The 19,680-nt window shown below is 45.2% G+C and overlaps 1 protein-coding gene across 4 annotated transcripts in view; it reads right to left on the bottom strand.

Annotated features, from left to right (window-relative positions):
- Nucleotides 1-19,680, bottom strand: part of CRTC3 (CREB regulated transcription coactivator 3) — a 117,211-nt gene that overhangs the window by 31,366 nt on the left and 66,165 nt on the right. For all 4 annotated transcript variants that reach the window (XM_024232539.3, XM_063716308.1, XM_024232540.3 and 1 more), the window contains exons 4-6: nt 11,308-11,369; nt 9,256-9,318; nt 6,228-6,328 (exon numbers count right to left, since the gene is read on the bottom strand). In XM_024232539.3, the coding sequence (XP_024088307.2) occupies nt 6,228-6,328; nt 9,256-9,318; nt 11,308-11,369 (226 nt within the window). The remainder of the gene's footprint in view (nt 1-6,227; nt 6,329-9,255; nt 9,319-11,307; nt 11,370-19,680) is intronic.

The raw sequence follows: 19,680 nt of genomic DNA, 5'->3' as shown, positions 1-19,680 counted from the left end.
TAAGCTAAAACTAAAGAACCGTGCCAAGAATGTAATATCTTAGCATTCCCTTAAGAGCAATCAAATATACCAAATAAGTTTTCAGTACAGAATCAGGATACATTATTAAGTTCTAAGCCTTTAAGTATAGCTTACTTACATTTTAGATGAGTTTTTGGCTAAGGTTAACCTATAGGTTAACCTGATTAGCCTATACAATTTAAATGAAATGTCTAATAACCATTCACTCAACCCATATTTAATAAGTTTCTGCATTAAGTGCTAGGTGGGGCCGGGTGATAGTGTAGGTGAGAAGACAGATCAGGGTAACACGGTAGCACATTCTGTAACACAGGTAGAAGATATAACATTTTAACAGAGCCCAGGGGCAACAGGAAGAGTGCCCAGGAATACAAAGAGGTCGATAAATGAAGCAGACACACAAAGGCAGAATTTCTTTCAGGCCCACAGAACCAGAATCTAAGTAAGTGACTGAAAGCTTTATTTTAGAGCACATAAAGAGCCCTTGGGTGAGCTTGCTAAAACGCAGATGCTTGGGCCCAACCCTCAAAGATTTTGATTCAGAAGGTGTGAGAATTGGCCAAGGAATCTATATATATATATTTTTTTTCCAAGACAAGTCTCACTTTGTTGCCCAGGCTGGAGTGCAGTGGCGTGATCTTGGCTCACTGCAACCTCCACCTCCTGGGTTCAAGCGATTCCCCCGCCTCAGCCTCCCCAGTAGCTGGGATTACAGGCGCATGCCACCAGGCCCGGCTAATTTTTCTATTTTTTGGTAGAGACGGGGTTTCACCATGATGGCCAGGCTGGTCTCAACCTCCTGACCTCAGGTAATCTGTCAGCCTCAGCCTCCCAAAGTGCTAGGATTACAGGTGTGAGCCACCGCACCTGGCCTACATTTTTAATCGTCGTCTCAGGAGACTCTATTGCAGAAGGTCCTTGGCCCATTCTTACTTCATCAGCCATTTAACTCATCTAAAGACAGGCAGTGTGAACAGGCGAACACTGAGGTGCAGAGAGAGAAAAGCTGTGGAATCTGTGGCTCTACAACCAGCATCGTCAAAAGGACAGGAGTTGTGGATTCCTATTTTGGCTTTCCTGAGACCCTCATATTAAGAAAGGGCAAGGAACTTCATTCTGATTACTAAAAAGTGACTATCCTGTTAAAAATTAAAAACTAGGTTTTATATAGCAATCTGGTATGGCATGTTGAAGCATCTCTTCATCATCAAGACACCAGTCACTCGAGGTTCAATTACTAAGGCTGACCTGTCCCTGAAACATGAGGACTCAACTGAGGTCTACCATGTGAAACTGCCTGAGTGGCTGGCAGACACCCCATGTGACAGCCCCATTAGTGCATGCTGTCCTCAGACTGGAACAGAAGGAAGGCTTCATGGAGGAGGTGGCACCTGAGGCGCCATTCATTGAAGGATAATGGTGAAGAAGAGGATAACCAACAGCCAACCTGACTGCTCACTTACACGTGCCAGGCACTTTACACAGGTGATCTCATGTGATCCCCACAGCAACTCTGCGAGGTAGGTGCTATTATCATCCCCAAGATCACACTGCTAGTAAGTTCTGGGACTAGAACTCTGGCTCATGTGTCTTCAGAATGTCCATGTCCCTAACCAATTTGCTGTAGTACCTGGAAGATTTAGACAGCTGGAAGCGAAGCTGAAGGGGATGCCCAGTGTGAGGAGGAGGCGGCGGCAGCGGCGGCGGCAGCGGTGGAGGTGGCAGCAGAGGAGGAGGAGGAGGAGGAGGAGTGGGGGGTGCTTGGGGAAGGATAAGAAGGAGAAGGAAGATGGAAGAATGTGGCTGCAGCACATGGTGGGAGGACTGGGAGATGGGCTAGACCGAAGGAGGCTGCTGGTCATTTGGCAGGATGTAGGAGATGGAAGGTTTCAGTTGGAGAAGTGACATGATCAGAGCTAAGCTTCAGAGACTGCTCTTGCAGCAGAGTAGGAGGTGGATTGAAAGGAGAAAGCCTTAAGGCAGGGAGGCCAACTAGAAAATCAATGCAATAGTCCAAAGCAAACAGGAACCAAGTAGGATACGGGCAGTGAGGACAGAAAACCAGAGGCAGATTTGAGGCCTGCTGCTGGGAAAAATGAACAGGACTCGGCCACTGAATGGGCGTGGGGACATGGGAATGGGAGTTATCAGATGCAGCTCTCAGGGTTTGGGCTGTGGTGACCAGAAGGATGGTGGTGGCAATGACTGATACACTGGCACCAAGCTCACATATCATCAAAATATCCAAGCCTGGATTTTTACTACTAAATTAAAAACCCACAAGATAGCACTACAAATAAAGGGTTAAAAAGAAAAAGGAATGAGTTGTGACTGGCTATCTGGAAACAGGACACTAATTTTATCAGTCCCACAGGGATGGGACAGCGATGGCCAAGGCTGCATCTGTGTTCCAGGAAACCTCACAGCCTCAGAGCCACCGAGGGCTGGTCTCTTCTAACTACGGGAACCGAGACCATGTTCCTTCTGTGTACTCCCATGCCTGGCAAATCTAAAATAACTCCCTATACAGCCTTGATGTGCTAAGCAGAAGGGAAGGCAAGGGGAAGACCCCTTAACCAGTGTCCTAAAGGAGGCCTCTGGTGTTTCAGCCTCCCCACTCTGGGCCCTCCTGTCCCTGGGTGACACTCTTTTTGCCCCTCTTCAGATCTGGGATGCTTGTACCTGCCACTGTACCCCCGCCCAATCCATGCAATTAACAGGCTTACATCTTTCAAGGTTCTTTGCATTGTAAACCTTTTCCTTAACTCTGCAGGTCAAAGCTTATTGGCAGGTGAAAGGTCACCGGGTCCAAGGCATGCCAAGCCCCCTCCACCCTAAGGAGCTGAGTACTGTGGTCCCCAAAGATGGCAATATTCAGCATCTACAGCCCTGGATGCAGAGAAGACAACTATTATGCACTCTTCTCCCCTTAGCTCTAGACTGTTCCCTGAAAGGAAGAGGACCACCCCAGTCCCTCCTCCATGTGCCCAATGATAGGACGGGTGTTAGGAGACAGTCCTAGGCTATGGGACAGGGCATGTGTTCCAGAGAGTCCTGTGCTTCCCTATCTGCATGTATGTGTGAAATGGTCATTAAGCTGCTGCCAGGGAAATGGCCAACATTCCCTCTTTATAGATTCTGAATAATTAAACAAAAAGAGAGAAATTATAAAAATCCTGTTTGGTTCCATAAAAATTTATTTCTGTCATTTACACCAACTGCTTATCATTTATGCCTAATTGTCATGGAACTCAATAGCTATTATGAAAATTACTCAACATGTATCAGGCTTTGTTTTCTTGTGACACAAATCTCCACTCATGAATGTATCATAGTTCATTGCTCATGTAGTTAAGTTGTGAGCAGATGCTCTCATCATGGGCTCACAGCAACAGCAACAACAATAACAAAAAAGTGTGGCTGCATCATTCTGCCCAGGAGAGATTCCCAGGGAAAGAACAGTTATTATTATTGCTTCGAACATAGAACCCAGTTCTGGGCTTCAATTATATTTTCCCATCACTGTTTAAATCTTTATTTGGTTGGTCCTATAAGAAATACCTTTTTGCAAAGCCAGTTGATATTTTTAAAATCCAAAAGGAAAGAAAATGAAAAACTTTAATGAAATACAGGAGGAAAATACATGAAACTATTTAAAATAGCTCCCACCAACAAATATAATTCTCCAGAAATAATTTCCATCCTTGGAGACTTGAAGAATATTTTAAACACTGGCTTTCCCACGTAAACACATCCATATTAGGATGTGTTTCTGAGTTCTGCTATACTTGCAAGGCAACTGCAGGCGCAGGCACACAGTTCAGACATCTGAGTTGGAGGCCAGCCCACCCTCCATGGTTGTCAGATATTGTAGCCCAACAATTTCTAACTGCTGATTTGAAAAGAAGAGACCACCACGATTCTCAAGTCAACGCAGGAACCCTGATCCAGGATTTCTTTCTTTCTTCCTGTTTTTCTCATTGCTCTGTCTACCTGGACCAATGTTTACATTCCTTTGCTTTTCTTATTCCATCCTCACTTACCCCTTCTGACATTTCTCACCTCTTCTCTCAGAGGCTACATCGCTAAGAATGAATACTTCAGCTCAGGTAATTTCTTTCTTTAGTTACTTTCTTTTTCTTAGCATACAAGCCTCAAAAAATCCTCACTTGAATTACCTGTGATTGCCTTGTTTCTCTAGGGCTTTGGCCCTTTCTAGAGAAGCGTAAACTTTGCAGAGGGTAGTGTCAATGAAAGAATGGCAGAGGCAGAAATGCAGGAGCTCCAGGGTAAAAATCTGTCTGTCTAGCTGGCTCCCGGTCCATGGAGATTAGGATCCTGCTGTGCTCACAGGCACCCCCACTGATTACAGCCTCTGCTTTTTTTTGGCTTTGTTTACATATTCCCATCTCTACCTATCCTGAAACTAAACTAATCCCTCTTCCCACACACCCCACTCCTCTAAGCAGTGAGCAGTGCACCCATATCCAATTCCAACATCAATTTCAACATCACTGCCAACTTTCATATTCCCATGTATGGATGCATGGGTAGATGTCCCTAGCCAATTCTGAAAGCTCTCATAGTTTACAAGCAAACAATCATTTAACAAATGTAGTCTTCTCTGAATTGCACCAATAGAACAAATATAGCAACAATTATTATTCAATCCTATCCCTGCTATATACAAAGAAATAAGATCATAAGTGTTCTCCTGGAAGGAACAGAGGCCATTTAGGCTTTAAATTGTCCAAAAAGTAAAGAAAACCAGAAAAGCTGGTTTCTTGGCTAAAGATTTATTTATTCCTGTTTCAAGAACAAATACACAGCCCTGAAAGTTTCTGGGCAAGAGTCTATCTGCATATGGAATGGATAATTCAAGACCATTGTTCTTTCTAGATTATAAACCCCAGAAAGGTAGGCTTGAAATGTGTCTGAATGACCAGCCTCACTTCATGTACAGGTCAGGTGCCAGCACCGAGAGGGTGTTTTGGCAAATGCTGTGCACATGTGAGCCAGTGTGTGATTCTTCACACTTCTCCATCAGTACAGGCCCCTCTGTGCTGGGCACTGTGGTAGGGGCTGGAGAGAACACGATAACTCTGAGCTGAGATGGAGGAAGGTCAAGGATGGCTCCACAGACATGAGGACACACACGAGCTGAGGCTTACGGATGGAGAGGGTGCTGGCCAGGAAGGCCAGGAGTGAGTGAGAGATGAAGAGACAGGAACAGGAAGAAACACTAGTAGAACCCAAAGTGGTTCGCATGGCTACCTTGGGTGTGAGGCGGGGGAGCAGAGAGAAAAGGGAGAGAGGCAGACAGGAGCCAGGCCTTGGGGCTCATGTCCTTCCAGAGAAGATCTGGGCTCTTTCTCCTGAAGGTGAGGGGTGGCATTGAGGATTTTAAGTGGGAGAGCAAGACGATCAGGTTTGGGTTCGCTCTGGAAGCAGAGCTGTGAGATGGCATGAGTGGGCCTCTTCCCCACTCCGGGTTACTCCTGGCCTCTCTCCATCCCCTTACTCACATTGGCCAGGGGGCAACTGAGCAGGTGATGCACAGTTCCAGCCCGACCTCCTCTTCCCCTTCTCAAGGGCATGCCTTCCCTCAGGCAGCAGGCCTCTGATCCACCCTCCCTCCCCCAGGCTTGCCTGACCCCTCCTCCCAGGGGACCACACTGGCCAGTGCTGCCAGCCACTCAGGGGGAGTCAGCCTCATGCTGGGATTCATTCTCAACAGGCCCACTGACCTACAGAGACAGTCACTTCCTCCAACCTGGTCTTATTAGTAATAAAGGTGATATGTAGCTCTGTCTGTCACTTCTAGCTTTATTTCTCAGTTTGTTCAGATCCTGGGTGGGGAAAGAGGACTTTTGGGGAACCTAACATAAAACTGAATTGAAGGGATGTGAAACTGGAAATCAGGAGACCAGTTAGGAAGTTATTAGAAGATGACGGGTGCCCAGAAGAGGGCCAAGAGACACCAACAGGGAGAGCGTGCTGTGGAGGAAGCAGGGCAGAGGCAGGGGATGCCGGGAGCTCCATCCATCCTGAATGTATCATGGACACACATGCTTCCCTGCCACGAGCTGCCTCTCTAAGACCACTGAACCGGGAAGCGCAAACACCACTTCAGCTTCTCTCTCCCTTGGGCCCTAGGACAGAATGAGCAAGCACAGCTGCTGTCAGCAGTGGCCTGTGTGTCTTACCCATGTATGGGGCAGGCCAGGCCGACTGGCCCCCTCCTCCATAGGGGTCCTGGGGCTTGGTGCTCAGAGCACTCGTGTGAAGAGCAGAATCAGAATTGGTCCTAAGGAGGGGGAGGAGAGAGTCTGGCTGAAAATCCGTTTTCCTTAGTGAAAATGCAATAGTCTTTGTTGAATATTACCAACAGGAAAGAAGGCAAGAATAACTGCTTTACAATCAACCATCAAATAATGGGTTAGGACCTACCTGAAGTTCTTTATATCAATTAACAGCCTCTGAGGATCGCCCACACTCCAGAATATTTTAACTTAGACTCATATAGCCTTATATGCTGAAGCTGATGGCATGGCGATCAAGTTCAACAAGGCGGGCCTCGGATTCATGGCTTCTGTCTAAGAGCTTCCTATTCTTCCCAGCTCGGAAGCTGGCTGTGGCCAGTTTAGCCTGTGGCTGCACTAGGTTTTCTCCACCTGACAGTAGCTGTTTCTAAGTAAAGGATCACTTAGAGCAGTGGTTTGCAAAAACCCTTCCAGGGAGAAGGTAAGATCAAGACTATTCTCAAAATGATAGTAAAGTGTCCTCTGTTTTTTCACTCTCGCTCTCTCCCAAGCACGGCGGGCTTCCCCAACGGCCACGTGAGGTGTGATGCCCCCACCGCTGAGCACAGGCGCAGACAACCCAGCTGCCTTGGAGGGATTTATAAAAGGTGAACATTGCCACTATTTTCAATACTTTTTTTGTGTTCCTTTTCAAAAAGATATAATTTATGTTAACATGTAATGGGCTTATTTTTTTAATTCACTAGTATCTTTAAAAAATCTCTCAATTTAATTTCTAATATCAATTGATATTCTCACATAAACAAATACTCTTTGAGGGCCTCAATGTTTATTTTATTATTTTTTTGAGACAGAGTCTCGCTCTGTTGCCCAGGCTGGGGTGCAGTGGAGTGATCTCGGCTCACTGCAACCTCCGCCTCCCGTGTTCAAGAAATTCTTCTCCCTCAGCCTCCCGCGTAGCTGGGATTATAGACGTGCGTCACCATGCCCAGCTAACTTTTGTATTTTTAGTAGAGATGGGGTTTCACCATGTTGGCCAGGCTGGTCTCAAACTCCCAACCTCAGGTGATCCACCTGCCTCAGCCTCCCAAAGTGCTGGGATTACAGGCATGAGCCATTGTGCCTGGCCTATTTTATTTTATTTTACTAGTGTTACTTTTTGAGATGAAATTTCACTGTTGTCGCCCAGGCTGCAGTGCAGTGGTGCTCACTGCAACCTCCGCCACCCAGGTTCAAGCGACTCTCCCGCCTCAGCCTCTTAAGTAGCTGGGATTACAGGCACCCGCTACCACGCCTGGCTAATTTCTGTATTTTTAGTAGAGACGGTGTTTCACCATGTTGGCCAGGCTGGTCTTGAACTCCTGACCTCAGGTGATTCGCCCGCCTTGGCCTCCCAAAGTGCTGGGATTACAGGCATGAGCCACTGCGCCAGGCCTCCATGTTTTTTAAGACTGTAAAGTGGTCCTAAGAGAAAATGTGGGAGCCAATAATGTATAGCAAATTTCTGAAATTCTCCCAGATAGCTTCAATGTCTACACAGCTTTGGTTGCAAGAGATGATTATTTATTTATCTCATCATAAGGTCAAACTGTCGGCCATAAAAAGGACTTTACGGTAAGCAACTTCATTAGCCTACAGTGCTTCTTTGTGGTTCATTCCAGTGACAGCCTCATGTGGCTATGCAGCCACGTGGCTTCAGAGGAGGGAAGAGGCAGACAAGGGCAGAACCCATCAATAGAAGGAGCATGGCCGCTGAGATCAGAGAGACCTGGGTTCAGATTCCAGCCTCTTTACAGATTCAAAGAGACTCGAGAGAATATCAAATGAATGCAGAGCCAACTGGGAAAATCTAAATACAGACCAGGCATTAAATTATATTAAGGAGTTATTTTTAATTTTGTTAAGTGTAATAGCGGCATTGTGGTTATGTTTTTTAAAAAAGGTTCTCGTCGGCCTTACACTGCTGGAGACATTTCCAGGTACAATACCATACTAGCCAATCATGGGATTGGGGTGGGAGGTAGGTTTGGAGAGACTGGCAGAATGCTAATAAAGAGTGAAGCTGAGGATGGGCACCACAGGCCTTTTATAACACTTCTGTTTGAGTACATTTAAAATTTTGCACCATTCATCAGGTTTCTTTTTTATTTTGAGACAGCATCTCTCTGTTGCCCAGGCTGGAGTGCAATGGCGCAAACATGGCTCACTGCAGCCTCAACCTCCTTGGGCTTAGGTGATCCTCCCCACCTCAGCCTCCTGAGTAGCTGGAACCACAGGCATGTGCCACCACGCCTTTTTTTTTTTTTTTTTTTCCATAGAGACTATCTTGCCCAGGCTGGCTTCAAACTGCTGGGCTCATGTGATCCTCTGGCCTCAGCCTCCCAAAGTGTTGGGACTACAGGTGTGAGCCACCGTGCTCAGCTGCTTTTTTTTTTTTTTTTTTTTTTTTTTTAATCCTAGTCCTTCACCTATTAGCTAAGGCCCTTAAATAAGTCACTTAACCTTTTAGAATGGAAAATAATACTCATTCTTGTAGGGTGTTGTCAGGATTGAAAAAAATGACTGAGGTAGAACTCTTACACCTGGAGTCTGGCCCAAAGTGATCATGATAATAGCTGATGTTTATTCAGCACGTACGCTTCCCAGGTGTTATCTTATTGAACCCTCACAACCAACCCATGATCTAGGTAGCATTATCTCCATTTTTCAAATGAGTAAACTGAGGCAATCAGAAGTTAAAAAATCTGCTCAAGGTCATACTGCAAGACGCAAACCCTGGTAATCTCACCCCAGACCTCATGTGCTCTATACTTCCCCCTGTAGACACTCAAAAAATGGTGGGTTTTGTTTTGAACACATCATATCAACACAGCTTACATAAACACACTCTGGCAACTGGATGCTGTGTAAAAAATATCAGGACGGTTAAATAGCTTTAAAATCTACTCCTACCAGGAAACAACCCACGTACCTGTTAAGTGCAGATGTCAGCCTGAACCCAGGATGCTTTTCGTCTTTCCAAGGAGGCTGCTGCCTTTAAAAACCAGAACAACATAAAAGGAAAAGAAGTCAATCCACAGACAGCAAAGGAGGGCCTCAGCACTTGCATTTGAGAACTGGCTCTTCTACTCACCTCGCTCTGCAAGAGTCACTTAAAAATACCCCACACCTCGCTCATTTTGCTTATCAATATTAAAATGAGGTAAGACTCCATGATCCTTCCAGTCCTGTGATCTCTGATTTCCAGTATAAAAACTACTACAAACCCATAAGGAACAGGATTAGCTAGCTGGGCAGATAAGGAGTTCAGTGTGCATGTAGGGGGCGCCGTGGCAATCTTGGATGCAAAAATTTTGCCTTCCCCTACCCATGGCCATGAAGAGGAATGGAATTGTTACAGTTGCCCAGGGTATGAAAATATTACGTCTAACCAGTCCTGGTGCTCTGAAAAGCAGAAGACATTTCTTGGATACATAAAAGAAAAATATCAGTTTGGAGATGACTTTTCCTGATGTAATAAAATATTGTATTTATTCTACAACCCCGGATCCCAAGATTCTTGAGGGCAGCTGAAAACCTACCTGAGGTGGGGACCCACTGTTACCCGTCTTTATTTCCTTTCCCAGATCCAGACTACATTATACACAGTAAGTGCTGAGTCAGTATTTGCCCAGAGAATGGATGGAGAGTAGACTTCAATCCAGAGAGCTAACTATTTTTGATACACACATTTTAAATGCCTCCTAAATCTGACTTGGTGATCTGAAAATGATACTAGGCACACAACAGATGCAGCAGGGGCTTTTTCTCAGTTAATTCTATTTCCTGTTACCCTCTGTATTGGGTACAAAAATACTCAAACAGACCTTAAATCAAATATACTGTGCAAATTACCATTTTAAGAGTCTTTTGTCCTTTTCAGCAGCTTACTAAGATAATCTGAGAAAAGATGCTTATTTTTCTTTCTTTTTTTTTTGAGACGGAGTCTTGCTCTGTCACCCAGGCTGGAGTGCAGTGGCGCGATCTCGGCTCACTGCAAGCTCTGCCTCCCGGCTTCACACCATTCTCCTGCCTCAGCCTCCCGAGTAGCTGGGACTACAGGCGCCTGCCACCACGCCCGCCTAATTTTTTGTATTTTTAGTAGAGACGGGGTTTCACCGTGTTAGCGAGGATGGTCTCGATCTCCTGACCTTGTGATCTGCCCGCCTTGGCCTCCCAAAGTGCTGGGATTACAGGCATGAGCCACCGTGCCTGGCCAAGATGCTTATTTTTCTAAGCCTCAAACATAAGAATGCCATATCTGAGTATTCTGCTGGTAAATATATTCCAAAAGTGTTTCTATTTGGTTTTAAATATGAAGATCTAGATTTCTTTAAATAACTTTTCATTTTAGACTTTCATATAAGCCTATCATTGGAAATGCTTAGGTGTTTGTTTTTGTTTTTTGAGATGCAGTCTCACTCTGTTACCAGGCTGGAGTGCTGTGGCGTGATCTCAGCTCACTGCAACCTCTGACTCTCTGGTTCAAGCAATTCTCCTGCTTCAGCCTCCCAAGTAGCTGGGATTACAGGCATGTGCTGTCATGCCCAGCTAATTTTTGTATTTTTAGTAGAGACGGGGTTTCATCATGTTGGGCCAGGATGGTCTCAATCTCCTGACCTCGTGATCTGCCCACCTCGGCCTCCCAAAGTACTGGGATTACAGGCATGAGCCACCACGCCTGGCCAATAAGGTGTTTTGTTGTTGTTGTTGTTGTTGTTGTTGTTGTTGTTTTTTAAGAGATGGCATCTTGCTATGCTGCCCAGGCTGGAGTGCAGTAGCTATTCCAGGCCCCATCATCGCACACTACAGCCTCAAAACTCCTGGTCTCAAGTGATCCTCCCACTGAAATTAAATGTTATAAGATAAAACAGGATTCTATGCTTTATATTAGAAATTTCTAAACAACATTCGAAGTGGATAAAGTGAAATTATCTAAAAATAACACATGCCCATCATATCTTTTAAAGTATGCCTTGCTTACCTTGGCCAACTCTCATCCAGAGGCTGTGAGGAGTAATTGGCTCCAAAAGCACTACCATCAAAGTAGAATTTTTAATAAAGGAAAAATAAAAATTAATGGAAAGTTGAAGCAGAATTAACAAGGTGGACTCACAGAGAGTTAAACAACTGAGTTTCTGGCTCTTTATCCCTGTACCTGACAGCTCTTCCTTCCTGCTTTCTCTTATCACCCTCCTTGAGGACAGTCTATTCTGCTGTCTCCTAACCGGTGTTTTCTTTGCATGATTTTTTTGTGGGGTGTTTATTATTTTTTGCCTGCCCGGCACCTTTTGTTTTCAGGAACTATCTCCACTCTCACTCCAAACCTGGTAACGTTGCCATTCCCTCTGTGCCACATGTGAGGGACCCAGGCCCAGGATTCTAGTCTAGGTACTTCACTCACTGGAAACAGTGTTTGGCTCAGGGATCGGCTCACGACGCAAACAGAACCAAGGAGAGTGCTTTTGAGTGGAAAAAAAGGAGTGCCCCAATAGGGCTGGTGAGCCCGAGGGCCGTCTGAACCTGGGGGTCTCCCCTTGGAGAAAACCTGTTATGCCTGAAGTCATCTCAGAAGTGTACCACAGAGGTAGGTCTCAATCACATTGTATGACCCCTTGGATCTAGCCCTTGGGCTTCCAGTGACATATGCCAATACATTTTCTTTTTTTAAGTTAAGGCGGGTTCCTGGTATTTATTTATTTATTTATTTATTTATTTTATTTTATTTATTTATTTTTTTGAGACGGAGCTTCACTCTTTTTTTTGGCCCAGGCTGGAGTGCAACGGCGTGATCTCGGCTCACTGCAACCTCCACCTCCCGGGTTCAAGCGATTCTCCTTCCTCAGCCTCCCGAGTAGCTGGGATTACAGGCATGCGCCACCACGCCCGGCTAATTTTGTATTTTTTTTAGTAGAGACAGGGTTTCTCCATGTTGGCCAGGCGAGTCTTGAACTCCTGACCTCAGGTGACCCACCTGCCTCGGCCTCCCAAATTGCTGGGATTACAGGTGTGAGCCACTGCGCCCGGTGGTTCCTGGTATTTATAACCAAAAAAAGAGGCGCATTAGATGTGTGAAGAAACGTAAACTTTCCAGTGTTGTTGGGGGCACTGTCTTATCAGTCTTGTGTTGTTCACTGGGTCTAACATGCCTTGGAGCATATTCTGGACGCGTGGAGACACAAATGGGATGCTGCACTACACACCGAGCAGAGAGGCGCTGTTTTCATTCGTTTAGTTAATTGTTCCCACACAATAGCCTTCTGAAGACACTGTTAATCATATTATTCTGCTAAGAAATCTTCAATGATTTTGTTCAGCCTAAAAGGCAAAATCAAAACTTACTGGCTTAGCAATTGTGGTGCTCCACAATCTGGGGACAATGGTCTCTTCTGCTCTTGTCTTCCCTCCAGCTGTCTGAGTTCCACAAACACAGCCTGTATTTTCCTGCCCCTCTGGCCTTTGCTAATGCCTTTCTCTCCTCCTATGTGGAACGTTGCCTCCTTATCACTCACCCAAACCAAGCCCATTCCTTTTGTCTCCTGGATCACTGATTGGATTAAATATACATTCGGCAGTTACCAATAATACTTTTCATCCCAAACCTTCATTTCTTAAGGTAGAAATAAGAAGATACAAGCTACACATTAAGACAGAAATTTGAAAACAGATATCTAAGCACCTACTGTGTGCCAGGCCTGTGCTGAGTTCACACTTTATTTAATCTCAATCCTGAGACGCAGATATTTTCCCCATTTTACAGCTGGAGAAACTGAGGCTCAGTTCTAGAAAAGCTGAGAAATCCAAGATCAGATAGCATGCCTGGTGGATCAGGGGTCAAACCCACAACTCACTGACACCAAAGCCTGAGAACTCTCCGCTAAGCTATGCTGCCTCTCAGGAAACAGTGAACTATGCCAAATGCCCCCAGAAAAATAGAAAATAGTACCTGGAGTGTTCTGGGAAGAAGGATGGAGGCTATAAGAGAAGGCATCATCTGCTCGGGCTCAGGAGGAAACAGAAGCCTTGATGGAGTGGGGCCCTATCCTGCAGGCCTGAGCTGGGCAGCTCAAATAAATACAGAATCTGGAATTAGGAAAACGGAGGCTCTCATGAGTTCTTAGTGATTTGGTGGGAAATGTCCTCTTTGCCAGGAGAAGCATTAGGATTGCAAGTTTCATCTTCTACATATTAGTTTTCTTTGACAAGTCTCATTATCTTATTTCTTAATTTGACCTTAAATCAATAAAATAAAACAGATAATTTCCAAAGAGAGACATTTCTTCAACATTCACTATTAGGCTTAATGTACATGAAGTACAGATGAGGTGAGACCGCAGTAGGAGGTAGGAGAGGAGAAGGTGATAAATAGGAAGGCCCGTGACAGACAAAACCTGTCAGTATTTCTGCTGGCAAAGCCATTAGGGAGGAAATACCGAGCCTCAGAACCTACGGTTATCTGCCTTTCTCTCTTCTGCAGATTTGATGAATCTCTGTTCAGAAACGCTTAATTTCAGGAAGTAGAAGTTTGCCATTTTTCTCAGTACACTGCCATCTTTAAACTCAACATCTCTGATTTCATAGTACTGATAATACAAATTAGAATGCAGTGGTGTAATAGTCATGTAATGATCAAACATTGGTGGTTTCAATGTTGAGGTGTAAGTTAGCATTTTAACCTTCCTGATATTAACAACATGAAAATATAGTAAATTCTTGGAAATTTTTAATATAATTAGGTTGAGGCATCAAAAGTTGAAAGATGTGACCTCTGAGCTCTCTTAATTTTTAGTCTCATCTAATTTAGTGGATATTTGAAAACCCAAGAGAATCACTCATGTTATACGCTTACAGTTAATGCAAGGAAAATCTAGAAAAAGTTTATTTGTTCTTTGGAAAATTTCAGAAAACTTCATTCAGGTGGCTTTAAACTACTCCACAACACTGACATGCCATAAGTAACCACCTCGAGACAAAGGAAACACTCTTATTTATAAACTTGAATTTACCATTTACTCAAGAAACATTTCTGGCATCGCTGCCAGGTGCCAGGTGCCAGCGGAAGGGCAGCACAGGCCACAGAGCTTTTAACAACCACATCAGCGCCTCCTCCATTGCTTCCTTAGTTAAGCTTAGTGAAGCCTTTGGCTCAAGGAAGATTTCCACATTAAAAAAGGAAGGCGGGGAGGAGGGATAATGAAAAAGATAAACAAAGAAGAGGTGGCTGCAATGGATGGAAACAAAAATTAAAGTTTAAAAAAAAAAATCCCCACACTCGCATGGATCTTTTCTTATCCCTCTGTGCACTCCTTTCCGCCCCTTTGCCTTCCGTCCTGATGTTCCCTGGGGTCCTGTGGCCTCACAGCCTCAGGCCACACCTGCCTGCATGGCTCTGAGAGGCAAAGGATGCTCTCAGGATCACTGGGCACCAGGCAGAGTGTGAGCAGGTGGAGGGGGTGGCGGGAGCCTCCGGGCACAGGAGCTTTAGGAGGTGCTTCCTAAGAGCCTCCGGGCCAGTGCCCGTCTTCCTGGTGGAGAGCCCCTGTCCTCCATGCTCGCCTTGGCCAATCCCATCCTTCCCTCGGCCCCACTGTCACCCACAGTCCGGTAACTCATAAATCCACACCTCCAGCTCCCCACAGTTCTTTTGTGAACTCCAAGTGCATACTTCCAACTGCCTACTCAAGTTCTCTGCCAAAAGTACCCAAGACAGCTCAAATTCTACCAAAAATCCAACCAATCACTGTCCCCTTAATCTGTTCCTCTTCTTATAGTCCATCTTATTTAGTGAAAGGCCACCGTCCACCAAGACACTCAGGTTAGGATCTCAGAGTCATCCCAGTCTGTTCTCTCTCTCCCCAAGCCTCTGCAGCTCTGTGCAGGAAAATCTTCCTCCTCGAGTTACTGTCTCAATCCATCAACACAGGGACTGCTGTTCCTCTCAGCCTGCGGAGTATTAGAGGGAACAGTTCTTACTCTTCCCCAAAGGAAGGGGAGCAGCTCTTCTGCTGCTGCTAAGAGAGGACATCAGTTGGCCCGTTTACCAGTGGGTGGGGTTACTGAGCCACAGAAGCTGAAAACAAGACCCGCCCTGTCCCTTTCTTTGTGCTGCTTGACCTGCGGCTGGGTGCAGGCCCAGGGTTCCCTTCTCTTGGCTTCCCGTCCCTGTGCGGTCAGTGTACCTGGGCAGGGCTCAGGAACTGCCTTGTCGGGGAAGCCTGGAAGCCAGTCATTCCTCTCCTGCTCTGGAACTCTGTGTTCTGCCAGGGACACAGTTTGTGGGGCAGGCCTGAGACCTTCCATGTAGCTGGTGGGGTAAGTGGACTCGGAGTCTGGTTAACAGAACCCACCTACCAAGACAAGTTTCAGGGTCAGATTTAATATAGAAAACTGGCCACAATCTGGCTCCTTCCTGATTTCTCAGCCATGTGTTTATTGTCATTCTACTTCCTTTTGTCCCTTTACCTCTAACTATGTCCCACTAGAAGACATCTTAAAGTGAAACTGTAAAGGAGGATATAAGTGGCATCTTTTTGAGTCCTTGCATTTATAAGAACATCCTGTTTCCCTCAGCAAATGAGAGGCAAACAGGTTGCATGTGGTATTGTGAAGTCAGAGTATTTCCCCCTTAAAATTCTAAAGACCAATGTTTCCTTGTCCTTCAAGATAAGAAGACGGGTGTTAGGTAAAAGTTGGATTTTGTGATCACTTAAGTTTTGAAATTCTGGGTTAAAGATGAGAAGTTTCTTAACTGCAGGACTTTTCAGAGCCCTGATATATACAGTCAGGCTCCAAGAGGAGATACAGAGTATGGTGTTTCTCAAATGTAATAGGCCATGCATTTCAAAGAAACAGTGTCCTATAAACCAATGTACTAACATTTTCATCTCATTATGATGAAAAGAATCAAAGCAAGGCCCAGCCCAGAGAGGAGAATCATTCCTAACTCTGGTAGGTCTTAGGCATCTCTTTGTGACCCTTCACGCTGGTGAACTCTTGACTTCCTTTAGAGGAAGGCATTTTCTACGTTTCTTCAGCATGTCTCCTTCTTTCTCAGTGTGTTACCCACTAGTCTGAGAAAATATTTTCTTTGCTATAAATCTATGTTAATAGTTCAGAAGTTCAGCGAGGGTGTTTGGGACACGGCACGCCCGCCACCCTTGAGGGGTGGGAGTAAGAAGGGCTGCTACAGACCGCACATCTGCAGAAGGGCAAAAGAGCTTCTATTCCAAGTGCCCGAGCCCAGGCCCCCAGCCAGGAGCAAGCCCTGGCAGTGCCTCTCCTCTGCCTGTGTGGGGCTAGGCCAGGGCCCAGCTGCAGCTGTGCCTTGGTCTTGTGTGACCGCCCATGCCAAGGGCAAAGCCCACTCCAGAAGGAATCTCCTGTGCCAGAGCTCTGCGTGCTGTGCCTGCCCACTCTGAGAGGAAGCCAGAATATTTGTTAAACAATGTTCATTTTATTTGAGATCACCCTATCATAGGAGTGAACCCTTAAAACCCTTGTCTAAGCCAGTGTGTCTTAAATAACACCCAAGCCAAGAAACAGCTATAATAAGATAATTCTGATTTTTTCCTTTTGTTCTAACAAAGATTCAAACCAGTGTTTTATACTTTCAAATGAAGACACTTCATTTAAAAAGTCATAGACAAATGTGCAAGGCCACAATTTTAAGCAGATTATTTCACAACCAACAGAATGCAGGTCGTGAAAGCAAAGATAGAATCACAGCCCTCCTCCTCCAAGTTCTCTGGAATAGATTAACACCAAAATAAAATCATCCCATTTCATGGACCCTTGATTCCTCAAAAGAGCCTGGGCTAAAGAACTTTCTTTGCATCAACCGATGTCCAGTCCCAGGACCCCAGTTTAGGGGCTTAGGAGACCACAAAGACATGGCTCATGATCAGTGAATCTGACTCATACTGTCTAACAACTTTAATTTCTCTGCATATTAACTTGGTTTTTGTTTCTCCTTCCTTTAGGAGTTGACTAGCTTTGCTTATGCTCTCAAGTTGATCCATACAGTGCCAGATTATACCCTATCATAAGAGATAGGGTCCCCTGAACACAAGAAGTCATCTCCCTTTATGGGACTTTGCACCACATTCTCTTCCCTCTGCCTGGAACATACCTCCCAACTGCTTTACTCTCTTAAATCTCACTCATTACCATCTAAAGCCATTTTCCTTTCTTATTGCCTGTTTGCTGTCATCTCCCACAGGACTGTGAACTCAAGAAAGCAGGAAGTATGTCTCCCTTATTCATCACTGGGTCCCCAGTGCTTAGAACAGTGCCTGGCACAGAGACGGGGCTCTGTAAAGATCTGCTGAATGAACACCTTATCCTCTTACTTCTTATCCTTCAAGCCTCAGATTTTCCCCCAGGATGCCTTCTTCGTTTCCCCAGACTGGTTCAAGCTGCACCTCCAATGTGCTCCCACAGCCCCTGAGCTGCCTCCCTGCAGACGCCATACCTGCCGTGGCTGCTTGTTTGCTGAGTAGCCTCTCCCACTGAACCCTGGGCAACTTGAGGTCAGGGACCATGCGGTTTACTGTTACAGTGAACTAAAATGTCTAAAACGGTGTCTGACCACTAGCACATACTTAACAAATAATTTTTATAAGTGAATAAACATTCTCCTCTTTTTTCTTCAATTCCCTCCTCTATTTTGGTTAGTAAAGCTATATGCATGCTTATACATTTAGACTGTACTTACATACACACATACGTATATATAGCATAATGTTTAATCTAATATATAGAAATGAGAGCACTGACAGGAGAAAGAGGGAACTGAGAACTGAAAAAATATACATTGGTAGTTTTTTTTTTTTTTTTTGAGACGGAGTCTCGCTCTGTTGCCCAGGCTGGAGTGCAGTGGCACGATCTCGGTTCACTGCAAGCTCCACCTCCCGGATTCACACCATTCTCCTGCGTCAGCCTGGGACTATAGGTGCCTGCCACCAAGCCTGGCTAATTTTTTGTAATTTTAGTAGAGACGGGGTTTCACCACGTTAGCCAGGATGGTCTCAATCTCCTGACCTCGTGATCTGCCCACCTCGGTCTCCCAAAGTGCTGGGATTACAGGTGTGAGCCACCGTGCCCAGCCAAAAAAATATACATTGTTAAATCAAGCAAAGAAACGCTCCAAGTCTTTTGCCTGAATATTCTAGGCAATTTGGACAATGGTTTGATGTACCACTCCATCCTGACGTGCAAATTTGCTGATGAATTGCGTCCATTTCCTTTTGCCTTTTTCATTCAATGTCAAAGTTTTCACACATTCCAGAATAGATTCTCAAGATCATTTATCATCTTTACTTTCCTTGATAACAGCCACATAATATACAAAATCAGAAGTCAGTCCTTCTGTGGACCAAATGTGGTGTGTTCCTGGGGGCGGGAGAAAGGGGAGAGAAAAACATTCCCTTGGGTCATTATTCTTGCCTCCAAATAGATTAAAAACTGCAAGAAGCTTGAAGGCAAGAAAAGTTGGGGTTTCCCTAGAGTGCCCCCACAACTCCTGGCTCCCTTGTACAAGGTCCTCATCACTGCGAGTGGTCGCAGGTGGCACAGGGAGGGTAGAGCACAGGCTGGGCCAGCAGCTGGGCCTGGTCTGAATCCTGGGTTACTTCACCACACACTCAGTTTCCTCATCAGAAAATGAGGGTTAAAAAAATTAACGACTCAGTGAGTTTTTGAGGACTAAATGACACATAAATTACCCAGCACAGCGCCTGGCATGGGTAGGTGCTCAGTAAACATGAGTGCCCTGCCCCCACTTCCTGGTTTCTAGGCTTGTGAAGCCAACTCTACCATCACTGCCAGGAATTCAGCTCTCCGCAGCGAGACCCACCCCGCCTTTCTTCTCCTTCCTCCACCCCTGCGCCCGAGTACTGAGAAGAATGAAGTGAGAGCACGGGCCCTCCTGGCACACTTCTGTGTCCTCTCCCAAAAAATCCAGTTCAGTTCTGTTCCCCAAAGCCTTCGGCACAATGCTGGTCACACAGCTGCACCCACCACTGCCGCCCTGTAAACAGCACTGATTAAATGAAACTGTCAGGTGAATTCACCATTTCCTTTCCTTTATTTCTACTTAACAGCAGAGTTTGGTGTAACTGTACATTACTGCATGAGATTTTCCTATATTCTAGGTTTATTTTAGTTATCACTTACTGAGTTTGAAACATCACAAATAGAAAATCATATGAAATTTTGTCTGTAAGTTCCAAAAGCAGGTCAGCAGATCAAAAGAAGTACAAATAAACCACATATCTCTATGTCCATTTTTGCTAGATAGACTAAGTCTCTCTAACCTGATTCAAAGTCAGGTTTAACTCTAACTTGGCCAATTTCTGGA

This window comes from Pongo abelii, chromosome 16, assembly GCF_028885655.2.
Source record: "Pongo abelii isolate AG06213 chromosome 16, NHGRI_mPonAbe1-v2.0_pri, whole genome shotgun sequence".
NCBI lineage: Eukaryota > Metazoa > Chordata > Mammalia > Primates > Hominidae > Pongo > Pongo abelii.
Note: the sequence above shows the minus strand (reverse complement) of the source record. Positions and strands in the feature narration are given on the sequence as shown.